Source organism: Sycon ciliatum, chromosome 6, assembly GCF_964019385.1.
Source record: "Sycon ciliatum chromosome 6, ocSycCili1.1, whole genome shotgun sequence".
NCBI classification, from domain to species: Eukaryota; Metazoa; Porifera; class Calcarea; order Leucosolenida; family Sycettidae; genus Sycon; species Sycon ciliatum.
Window position 1 is genome coordinate 3,572,885 of NC_088648.1, and position 12,069 is coordinate 3,584,953.

The following is a 12,069-nucleotide window of genomic DNA, read 5'->3' on the forward strand; positions in this document are numbered from 1 at the left end:
CGCGTCGAGTGGTGAGCACCCATGTCCAAAATATTGTCATACGCCACGATTTTACAGCACATAATAACTCTGCTGTGAGTATGAGCGTGGGAACTAACAAATCCAGCAGCAGCCTGTATTTGTAATGGTCGTATTCAGCGACTGACAGGTGGAAAGCAAGAGGGAACAGAGACTCGGGTAACGACACAACAAGTTAGTCATTGGCTTCGGGCAATGGGCCAAAGATGCTTTGAATAGAAGTAGCATCAACCAGATAAAGCGCAGCGGGGTGCCTGGGCGGAATGCAGAAGGAACGCTTGGAGGCGATGTAGGCCGGAAAACGTTCTTCTTCTTCCTAAGTTGCCATTGTTAGTTTAGACCGCAAGTATATGTGTAAACTCTGTCTACCAGTCTGCGGAGAGCAGAGCAACGGTACCCAGTCATGGATAGCAGAACGTTGGCATCTGATGTCATCAGCTATGAAAACGGTAAGATTATTTTGTGATCAATGTGAGAAAGGGGAAAGTGAGTGCCCAAAAGAAGAAAACAAGGTGAACATTAACTACAGTGAACTAAGAATATTAGCTATGTCAAGTATTTTGCTGATGATAGTATTAGCTTCCCACGTTGGGTGGCTACTTTTCGTGTTCTCGAAGTGTCCCGTGGTCGTTCTGTGCCGTAGTCCTTCGTCCTTCATCATCACTTTGTCATAGCTAACATTCTTAGTTCGCGGTGATATTTAGCTAGAACTCATCTTGAATGCGCTCACCTTCCCCTTTCCTGAGTTTTTTTTATAACTTAGAACATTCCAAGTCACAGTGGAAGGCTGTTGGTTTGCAGATTCCAGACGTGATGCATTTTTAAAGCATCAGGTCGTTGAATGTCAGTATCACATAATTTTAAAAGTCAGTCTGGTGGTAACCGTAGAACGTTCTAACTCGCCTGTATCCTGCTTATCATTGCTAGTGTTGGACAAACAACAGAATGATAGTCTTAGGTTTACGTCCTTGCCAATTTCATTGAAGACTATTTTGATTTATTGATTCTACTGTTGCTCATGTGCAGCAGTGGTGGCCGAGTGGTTAAGGCGATTGACTAGAAATCAATTGGGCTCTGCCCGCACAGGTTCGAATCCTGTTCACTGCGTTGATATTTTTTTTCTTTGTCCCGTCTTCAGCTTTTGCATTGTTATGTGCACGTGTCCTCTTTTTTTGCTGTAGATAGTCCCAGAGTAAGCAGTGCGAGAAGCAGTGAGTCCTGGAACCAAGATCTGATCGTGTATGGAGTTTCAATCGGCGTTCCACTCTTGCTCCTTGTCGTGATGGTTCTCATTTTCTGGAAACACCGGGTAAGATCTAGGGATTCACGAATCGCTGGTCGATTCTAATTCAACAATGATAAGTCAAAGCCGCTGGGGTGGGTTTTGAGTTTTTCAAATCTTATTCTTATGTAGAATCTTCCTGCTGCACACTTCTAGGCTAGGCCCACCAGGCCTTTTCTGTCAAAAGATTCAACTAGTTTTGCCGATTCCATTCCAAACCACTTTATCACGAGTCTACTAAAGCATGATGTTCCCGAGTGCGGACAGGGTTCCATTTTGAAGTGGTTCCCAAAAACAGGATTCTGCATTCAGAGTACCCACTTTAGCAAACCACGTCTAGATTTGTTGTCACGAAATACAGACATCATCCACCCTGTATTTACTGTGGTTATATTTTGACTTGGGGCTCCCCGTGTGCTAGTTTGTACATGGAGTGTGTGGGTTACAGTGAGGGCTGCCTCCCACCCGCCAGTGTAGAATCACAGGAAGTGTGAGTTACGAAGTCTGAAGAAAATGTTGAACGGTCTCTGCTGGGATGACGACTACACCATAGCTCAGTGGTTAGAGCATCGCTAGGTACAGACGAGGGTCCCTGGTTCGAGTCCTGGTGGTGACAGTAATCTTTTCTTCAGACTTTTCCTGTTTGCATCTTTCCCTCAAGCCAGTGAATACCCTGTATTCCATAGTTCATTTGATCATCGTACTATGACTATAAGCCACACTAACTTTCCTTAGGTGGAATTACGAGTACGGCATATGCTCCGAAAAACACTGTGCGCGTATTGTCGCTCTGCTTACATACAGCAAAAGATGATTGATGCAGATAAGGCCAGACCTCGCCGGCAACTCCCATCGGCATGGCGTGGTGCCGAGCTTCTAGCTGCCAGTATGGTCACTGCTGCTGGGTCACCGGTCAAGGTCAGTTAGCAATGCTCGTTGACTTCGTTGCGGGGGGGGGGGGGGGGGTGCTATCCGGGGAATGTTCAGTAGGGTCCGTTTTCGAAGTCTGTTTATGCAGTAGAATTCATGCGAGCACTGTGGCAAATCTTCTGTCAAACCTTCACCATCACTCCTTACACTGGGGATCACACACGACTATGGACCCCTTCTTGCTACACTACGGGGTGCTGCGTTCGAATCTCGCTCGTGAATCCTTCTTTTGCAACGAGACGCCTTTGTGTTGCCATCCTACAAGTGTACTTGTACGTAGCAGTGGTGGCCGAGTGGTTAAGGCGATTGACTAGAAATCAATTGGGCTCTGCCCGCACAGGTTCGAATCCTGTTCACTGCGTAGTCATCTTTTTTTCTTCTAATTTTGTATTATTTTTGCTTTGCGAAGGTTATTCGCAGAACATTAAGTATAATTTTGTAATGTACCCTGCCAGTTGTCACCTTGGTATACTCAGGCTGCGTGTACACGACAACGCACGGCCAGTTTTCCGTTTTCAGTCCCGCATTTCTTTTTTCGTTTTCGTGCGTTTACACGATCAAAGCTGATCCGAGGTACTAGGTGGTCTCCGTTTGTATCGTTTTCGCGCGTCTACACGGGAGCAAAGGATCCGCAAAAGTTGGTCATGTGCCAAGTGTTGTCGTGGAAGCACTAATCACACTCAAGCAATAGTTCAGAACAGGCCACAAAACAACACTCGTCACAATCATGATGAAAATTATAAAAACAATTTTTTGGATTGTCGGATCCGTGTAAACGGCCGAAAACGAAACACACGTGACGGAAAACGAGGCCAGCATACCGTTTCGACTGTTTACACACCCAAATTTATCCGGCAGAACATTTCCGTTTTCAAATTCTTCCACCTTGGCCAGCGTTTTCGTTTTCTTCCGTTTTGGTGTGCAACTTTTACGTTTTGCTCTTCGTACTGTGTAAATGAACCATGCATCCAAAAGGATTTTCTTGCGTTATCACCCCCAGCGTTGTCGTGTAAACGCAGCCTCAGGCATGAGCAACCAGTACAATTGCATAGGTGGTGATATAGTAGCGAGGAATGCACAGTAGAACTTTTCATCTGCCAACACCGTGTCTTCATTTTCTTTTCGTCCTTTTCATACACACAGGTGATTCCAGAATGTGCTATGCAGGTCGGTGCTCAGCTGGGTCAAGGTCGCTATAGCAACGTGTGCCGGGCAACCATTCGACTGCAGGAGCACAAGCAGAGAAAGGGCTCCAAAGCGGTGGCAGTGAAAATCCTTTCAAGTGAGTAGATCTGCAGGGTTGTATTTCTACTATTTTATGAAAAGTGGGTCGTGACCAGTTTCAATAATCAATATTGCTTCTTGCTTCTTCAGTTGCAAGTCCTGTTATGAGATATAAGATACCATAATTTTGATGGCCAATACAATATTGTCTACTAACGAGGGACGACCGGTACTAGTATTAAATGTTCTGTATGTTCTGCATTTTTGGAATGAGGTACATATTGCCAGCACCTTCACAGGAAAAACCACCTCAAAAGCATGTTTGTTCTCTCGCTCTTCTGTCCAACAACCTTCCCCCCCCCCCCACTCCACTCCCCTTCTGCTCCCCACTTCCCTCCCCTCCTCCCCCCCCCCCACCCACTCAATCTCACTCATCTCACTCAATCTCACTCCCCCCCCCCCCCCACACTCGACCCCACTTCCACCTCTTCGCCCTCCCCCTCTCCCTCACTCAACTCCACTCCTCCCCTCTCCTCATCCACCCCCCCCCCCTTTCCCGGTGTTCTAGACTCTACTGAAGACTCACACCAGGCAGTTCAGGCCATGCTGGCAGACCTGGCGGTGATGACAAAGCTTTCGCAGCACGACAGCATAGTCGGCATACTGTTTGGTGGACTATTTCAAGGTAACCGCTCCTCGGGAAATGCTGAGAAACAGAATACGCCAGATGAAACTATGATGACAGATTCTTTGCAAAATCAGTGGTCAATGTTGGCCAATGTAGTGCTTCTTGGATTTGAGTATAAGGCATGAATGTGATGATGGCAGAAGTCAAACAATCACCACAAATAACGACTTCTGGATCCACTCTGATTATACGGCAAAGTCCAGAATGTGGTATGTGGGCTCCTCGTGTCACATGCAGGTGTGAATTCTTTCTGTACCAGTAATAGGTCCCTGATCGGGGGAGCCCAGTCCAGTAACAACCAGTGGATGTGTCTCACCGTACTGTTACGGAATACAGTGAAACGAGTCTAAGACGAACGCTCAAGGGACGTTCAAAGTGTGGTCTCTCTTACCAGGTGGTATGCTTATCCAGGGTCATTTGACTGGAAGTAGCATCCCTTGATCCTGGTTGAAGTGGTCTTCTGGGACAGGTGGTCACCTTATCCGAGTGGTCGCCTTTACAGGTTTTACTGTACACCCAAACGTGATCCATACAAAACAGGATCAGGTGCATCCACATGTCAGGGCTTTTCATGATTCCGGGCTGGAGGTGACGTAGCACTTTCAAGCACTGTTCATTTGGAACGCGATAATATGTCAGGAAGTTGGAATACCTTTCACTGTTGATATGTATTTGGCTTTTTTCTGAATACCAAATGCCGCTGTCTGATGATAGTTGTAATGCAGGGAAACATGAAGGTACAGCTACACGGTCTTGGGCTTCCGTTGTATGTGTACTCAGTATTTCCATATTTGACTTCACCCCGTGTTGCCCTGGCTGCAGGTAGTCCCTGTGTCGTTATGGAGTACATGGACGGCGGAGACCTGCATACGTACATACGCCATGTCAAGGCTTGCTCTTCCATCACCACCGGCAACAGCAGCAGCAGCATCGTCACCACCACCAGCATCAACAGCATCAACAGCAGTCATACTGCAGCGCTGTCCATCCAGCAAGCCATTGGCGTGGTCCTGCAAGTAGCTAAGGGTATGGCCATCTTGGCTGAGCACAAGGTAAATATGACTGGTCAATTCAGAACTCACCACTTACAATAATAGAGAGGTTCCGGATAACGTCATTCCAGTCGACTCCTGGTAAAACGAACACCATTGAGCAGGATAGTTAGTTTTTTTTTATAGCCAAAGTTTGTTATAACAGAAATGCACTTACACTATACAAGCAGCAAGTCATGACTGGCAAGTGGTCCAGGACAGTATGAGTGCACTTGGTTTACATGCAGTCCTACAATATTTGGTTAGTTATGAACGGAAGCTATACGCTATAAAGGGTCAGTTTGGTATTGGTTCAAACAGGGACATGGACAGGGGTTCGCTATATAACGAAATTCGCTATATGCGAGTTCGTTAAAAGTGGAGTTGACTGTACGTTGGTCAAAAAACGTAATCGATCTGCGGAAAGTCTTTAAAAAAGTACACTGCACGTGGATCTGTGTTACGCCATACGAAGTTGTCGAATCACGTAGTTGCCCTTGACAACTAGGAATGCACCAGTGAGCGACCAGGTCGACCTGGGAAATGAGTCATAATGTTTTACCCCAATCCACTGACGGAGCACCTCCGTTACCAGAGTCCTACCTACGTACTCTCTGGAGACAGCTTTTTTATTTTTTACTATTGAACACTCACTACATCATGAACTAACATGAGGAGGAGAACTTGACACAATGGTACATATCCAGCAGGACGGAGTGGGTGGGACCTGTGAAGCTCAGCCGACCAAGGGTCTTGGCATCACAGCTGCACATGTGCACCAAAGGAAACAAAATGGGGAGTGGAAGGGCGGGAAGCAGGAGAGCAAGAACTCTAAGGGTAGGAAAGAAAGGAGGGAGGGGAGGAAACCAGGAAACTTGTTATTCCAAGATATGAGTGCAAACAAGTACGCAAACAAGTACAAAGATAGCAGTATCAAGATCATGATGCTGAGGCGAAAGTAGAGACTTGCCATAAGTGTAGTGCAAATTCGCGAATTAACGGGTATTCCCGTCTCCTTACGTAAAGTTGCTCAACTTTACATAATGCGGAACCTCTCTAATGCCATGACATCACTGATGATGTCATATTCCTTCAGTGATCCAGACAAGACTGTGAGATGAAGGTCTCAACCTAGCCATAATTTCAAAGGAAACATTGTTCACTTTTGGTGACCATCTACCTCTTTCCTATCAAACTTGCATGCAATCAAAATGCTCAATGAATTTGTTTCTGATTTTATTATCTATTTATTGTCTTCTCTGTGAAGGACTAGTTCAATACAACGCTCTAGTTTGATTATGGACTATCATAAGTATTTCAAATAACTGCCCACTCCGGTACTGTGTAAAATAATCGATACAGTTTTTAAAAGTGAACAGATATTGCCGGAACTCAGTATTGTTATTTGAGGTGGACATGCTGTAACCTTGTGCTGTAGAAGTTCAGTGAGGTGTATGTGTGTATGCTGTATCCTTGTGTTCTAGGTCGTCCACCGTGCCGTGTCCGCTCGTAACATGCTGGTGCGCGAACACGGAAATGGCAGCTTGCAGGTGAAGATATCCGACCTTGGCGTGGCGAGGCAACTCCTAAACAGCCACGAGTATCACCAGCTAACGATGGTGAGTGAGCTCTGGCTTTTACTAAGCTGTAGCCACCAATACAGTGGTCCCCGTTATAATCCGGCATCTTTTGTGCTACGGAAATTCTGCTGGATTTGGGAGGGAGCTGGACTAGAAAATCTGATACACTGCAATGTGCATGAAGAGGACATTTGTGTTGCTGAAAATTGTAATGGAAATTTCACTGAGGAATGGAAACAAATGGTTAAGGATAGCAAAGGTGGCAGAGTGTAGATGATGAGACTTTGAAAGCATGCATGTGTGATAGTGGTGACTGCTATTCCAAACCACCAGCCCAATGCATTACCGTTTCCTGACGTGAATTGCAGTGTGCCACACCAGAATACATATGCACCTCTTCAGCCCACAATACATCCTTGCAGGTTTTAAAAATTGAAATAGGAGCCATCACTCCCCAAAGCCTTGACATGAAGACATAGTCATGACACTTTTCTGAAATGTGAGTTGATGCATCTAACCGGACTGACCTGTACTGCCTTGTACTACAGAACACGGACGCCATGAAGTGGATGGCTGTGCAGGCAATGCGTGACGGAGTATTCAACACGGAGAGTGACATGTACGTACAGTGTTATGAAAACAAACTGAATTAGAGCTGCTGTGGTGGCCATAGAAATCCGTGAAGAAGTCAAGCGGCCACGGGGCGCTGGCCGTGCAGCCGTGAGAACTGCTGGTCCCTATTTACAGTGTTACAATGCGTGTACGCGCTAAGCAAGTAAGGGCGCCGGCCCAGGTCATTCCACCGGATTTAAATGCCCATAGCAGTATATGACATGTATTCATGGTACTTATTGGACAAAGGCACTACATCTTCAGTATAGCACATCTCCAAGGGTCCTAAAAATCTTTCTTGTCTAGTCTAGGTTCTCTATCTTGATGGTCCAAAGACTGGGGAACTGCACGAAGGGTACTCATAAAAGTGCTATGCAAAGACAAACGCATATTATATCCAGAGTATGTCATACTGAAATTCTCAGTATAACGATTAGCATCACGGGTATTGCTTTCTTGCGGCTATCTCCAGAAAGCTCTCTGTAAGTAGCCTTGAATATCACTATCACCCACCTTTATCATAAATCAGTGGTTGTTTTCTTGGCGTGATGCGCTGCTCTCCTTCCTGTGTTCTGCAGATGGTCGTTTGGAGTTCTTGTGTGGGAGGTCCTGACATGTGGTGAGTGTCTTTAGAGCAGAGAGGTTAACGAGATGATTGTCCCACGTGTCTTAGGGCTGCCTTTCTTCTTGTAGGTTTTATTATCCATGAGCTCTGTCGTGTTGGCCGGTGTCGTCTCATCTCGGATTTCTTTCTCCGAAACTGTAATAATATACGAGTTGTTAGCACTCACCTCCCACCGCTTTAGGACATACATGTGCAACTTGAACCACAGACGGCAGTGGCGTTTCTACGTATGCGAAAAACTCTGTCTCCAGCCGAGTGTCATGCGAACTGCGCGCGCACTTGTGTGTGTGTGTGTGTGTGTGTGTGTGTGTGTGTGTGTGTGTATCTGTGTGTGTATGTGCTTGCAGGCGAGGTTCCGTACTCTGATGTGGAGAATTGGCTGCTACCAGCGGTGCTTCAGAGTGGAAAGCGTCTTATGAAGCCACTCTGCTGTCCTCATGATGTGTAAGTCAGTGGGTGCTTAGCGATGCTTTGTGCAGCGCAGCGCAGCGCAGCGCAGGCAGTAACTCACCGGTTTTACTGTGCATTGTTCCTTGCAACTAAATTCTATTCATGAGCTGAGCGTCTGCTGTGCGTGAGGAAGCAAAAGAAAGTATTCCACTCGCTGTACTGCCTTAGTTGGCCAGACTTAACCCCTGAAATGTACTCTCCTTCTGCATTGGTCGCAGGTGAAATCCAGCTTCTGGTTTCATACATCACGCATACTTTCTATCCACATTAGTGACAGTTGGTCTAACGGAGGTTGTTATACACAAGATTGACTGTAATAAGAATAATCATATTGCTGTGAAGGTGTGCTATTGGAGACAAGACAAACCTGTAGCTTGTGTTTTGACAGGTACGACTTGATGACTTCCTGCTGGTGTTTGGATGCATCAGCTAGGCCATCATTCAGCCAGCTGGAGACAGCGTTTTCGAATAGGCTTCAGGAAATGAAGGTGAGGTACCAAGCTCTACTTTCCATCTTCATCCTCTCTCTTCCATCTCTCTCTCTCTCTCTCTCTCTCTCTCTCTCTCTCTCTCTTCCCTTCTCTCTCTCTCTCTCTCTCTCTCTCTCTCTCTCTCTCTCTCTCTCTCTCTCTCTCTCTCTCTCTCTCTCTCCTTCTCTCACTATCTCTCTCTCCTTCACTCTCTCTCTCATTCTCTCTCTCTTATTCTCTCTCTCTCTTATTCTCTCTCCCTCTCCCTCTCTCTCTCTCTCTCTCTCTCTCTCTCTCTCTCTCTCTCTCTCTCTCTCTCTCTCTCTCTCTCTCTCTCTCTCTCTCTCTCTCTCTCTCTCTCTCTCTCTCTCTCTCTCTCTCTCTCTCTCTCTCTCTCTCTCTCTCTCTCTCTCTCTCTCTCTCTCTCTCTCTCTCTCTCTCTCTCTCTCTCTCTCTCTCTCTCTCTCTCTCTCTCTCTCTCTCTCTCTCTCTCTCTCTCTCTATCTATCTATCTATCTATCTATCTATCTACCTCTCTTCTCTCTCTCTCTCTCTCTCTCTCTTCTTTCTCTCTCTCTCTTTCTCTCTCTCTCTCTCTCTCTCTCTCTCTCTCTCTCTCTCTCTCTCTCTCTCTCTTTCTTTCTTTCTCAGATTCTCTCACTTGCTGCCACAAAGATGCGCTTTCAAAGTTACAATTGACCTGGCGTACTGAGGCCGGGTGATTGATATGACCAAGGACTTTCTGGCCAGGGTCGGGAAGGGTTGGGTTCTCGTATTGTGGATACTGGCTGTCTTTTTCTGTCTGTTTCACTCTCATTTTCCCTATAAGTGTGTGTGTGTGTGTGTGTGTGTGTGTGTGTGTGTGTGTGTGTGTGTGCATGCTCGCCCGCGTAGCTCTCTCAAGCCTATGCATTTCATAGGAAGCTAGCAGGTTCTGAGTTTGTCTTCTGAGCACATAATTATCAAGAACTGTTGTGGCGGTGTTCTGGGCCTCTAATCTATGTTTTGCAATTATACCATTTTCTTTCCAGGTCAAGCAAGCAGACACATGTAACAATGAAAAGGAGGCAGCACTGCAGAGATCTCCCCTGGAAAACATGACCGGTGACCAAGATATGTCAACGGTATGTAGCCTAGTATCTGTCTATCTTTTTTTGCCATTCACCAACATGTGGAAAAAAAGACTTGTGCAATCGCATGCATTACAAACGCACTGAAAATCCAAACAAATAATTCCATAGATAATATCGGTGTGATATCAATGCTACCATGCCTATCATAGCCTATGCCATCAGAGCTTTGCCTGATTCCTTTTGATGCTCGACATCAACCACCTATAGTAAACTGCCCAGCGGGATTATGTCATCACTGGCCGATATTTTGTCATCATTGGCCTATTATGATGCCATCCTCGGCCGATATTATATCATCGCCGGCTGATATACTGTCATCGTTACTAACTCCATGGCAGGTCATTTGTCTTGAAGCCAAGTCTCAGAACTGTTCAAGTTAAGTCTGATTTACAATTCATTTCACGTACGGGAAACGCGTCATATCACGAAGAAGTTGACTTGAGCTCAACTTGTTTTTTCCGTACGCGAAATGAAGTATGAATCGGCCTTTATTCTTTTTAAAACTCTTTGCTGTAGGAGAACTCGGCTACGGAATTCGGTCTCTCCCATCTGACAGTCCAGAGCAGGGACCGATCACAATCGACATCGCTCGTCCTACACACCATCGCAACACCATTCCACACATTTCAACCGACCAGGCGCTACACCTTGCCCCCGGGTATGATCATAGTCGACTCCAGTGATACTGCACATCCGGGTCATGCTGTCATGTATGAGCAATGACATAGTAATGAACAAGTATCACCAGCCATGTATGCTCGTCCCGCATATTATTTAATTATATGAAATGAGTATGTACATGGCTGCTCAGTGAAATCCATTCGTGTCACAACAAAGAAATGCGCCGGGCGTTGCGTGACTCTAGACTTGCGAACGCTGGACTGCGAAATGGTGCGCAACACAAACTCGAATGACACGACTGGGTTTCATGAGCTGGACTGTGTCTGATGTCCAGTGAGACTTGTACAGCCTGTATGTGGGCCATGGCCGAACTAACACATACAGAACAAGCACACGCACACACATACAGCTCCAGTGACACACATAATTAATCATACGGTGGGCTGGTACGGCCCTGACGACATCCCGGCAGGAGGCTATGAAATTACGGCACTCTTATAGTGTGCAGAGTGCTACCAAACTGCAGTACTACTAGGCATTCCTTGCACATACCTCACTAGATTCTATTCCATTTCTACACTACAGTTCTTTTGGTACATGTACCAGTAGAGTAAGGGTGATAGTAGCGTGCCATCTGTGTATACTCAGAAAGTGGTGGACATCACGCAACTGCATTGTAAATAAAAGCGGTGTGTAAGTTGCCAAATGCCGCCGAGTGTGTGCCTAAAAGCAACCAGGTATGATACACTCAGATGTAACCATGCATCATGCTATGATACTGAAGCGGCACAAGGACTAGTGATTGGCCGGCCTGTAGACCTGGACATGTAGCTAGGAGTAGCCGCAGGAGGGATGTACAAGCCATCGGTTCTAATCTAACAATTATTGTCATCTGTTGGCATTTTTGCTTTGCTTCATGTTGGCATGGCACACGTGTGGTATGATCTCATGATCTCCTGCATTTCTTGAGCTATTTGTAAAACCTGTTTGAGTACCAATGTTGCTATGGACAATGTTGCTATGGACAATGTTGCTATGGATTATGCGATAGTCATAGTGGCGACAGTGCCAACATATCCATTGTGCTACTTCCAAGTTTGCCTGTATGTAGCGACAGGGCTGTAGTGAATTTGCTACACCGGCCTACTCCCTAGATTTCAATCTATATTATGGATATGGCACAATCAACTGTAGGTTTATGTTTTACATGCTAAGTTTGTTTCCATAGTATGAGCACTCTGTCACTCTGTGTTAGCATGAGTACATTGAGTCTCATTTACACGGCTGAGTTGGGTAGCTTCGGGTAGTTTCCATGGGTGGCACGGGTACCCTGTGGGGTAATGTTTCCATGGTAACACCACAATGCGCCCTTCCTTTACACACTGGGTAGACATTATTACATGAA

General features: G+C 46.0%; 1 protein-coding gene and 2 non-coding genes across 3 annotated transcripts; all 3 read left to right on the top strand.

Moving 5' to 3' along the window:
• Positions 1-200: 200 nt before the first annotated feature.
• On the top strand, positions 201-11,900 carry LOC135819180 (fibroblast growth factor receptor-like). Its single transcript, XM_065332342.1, has 13 exons — positions 201-467; positions 1,200-1,327; positions 2,105-2,218; positions 3,374-3,512; positions 4,023-4,139; positions 4,965-5,194; positions 6,658-6,792; positions 7,302-7,372; positions 7,944-7,984; positions 8,338-8,434; positions 8,829-8,928; positions 9,942-10,034; positions 10,560-11,900. Exons 1-13 carry the CDS (start codon positions 422-424, stop codon positions 10,764-10,766), a joined length of 1,518 nt encoding a protein of 505 aa, XP_065188414.1. The 5' UTR covers positions 201-421; the 3' UTR covers positions 10,767-11,900.
• Positions 1,044-1,125, top strand: Trnas-aga (transfer RNA serine (anticodon AGA)). The gene has a single exon. It is a non-coding gene; the product is annotated as a tRNA-Ser (tRNA).
• Trnas-aga (transfer RNA serine (anticodon AGA)) lies at positions 2,510-2,591 on the top strand. The gene has a single exon. It is a non-coding gene; the product is annotated as a tRNA-Ser (tRNA).
• Positions 11,901-12,069: the final 169 nt, after the last annotated feature.

What these genes read in the sequence shown, in the direction of transcription:
- LOC135819180 (XM_065332342.1), top strand. Translation starts at nt 422, where the DNA reads ATGGATAGCAGAACGTTGGCATCTGATGTCATCAGCTATGAAAACG. An exon ending in GGCAGTGAAAATCCTTTCAA is followed by an intron (nt 3,513 to 4,022) that starts GTGAGTAGATCT and finishes CCGGTGTTCTAG; the next exon opens with ACTCTACTGAAGACTCACAC. An exon ending in GTGGGAGGTCCTGACATGTG is followed by an intron (nt 7,985 to 8,337) that starts GTGAGTGTCTTT and finishes ATGTGCTTGCAG; the next exon opens with GCGAGGTTCCGTACTCTGAT.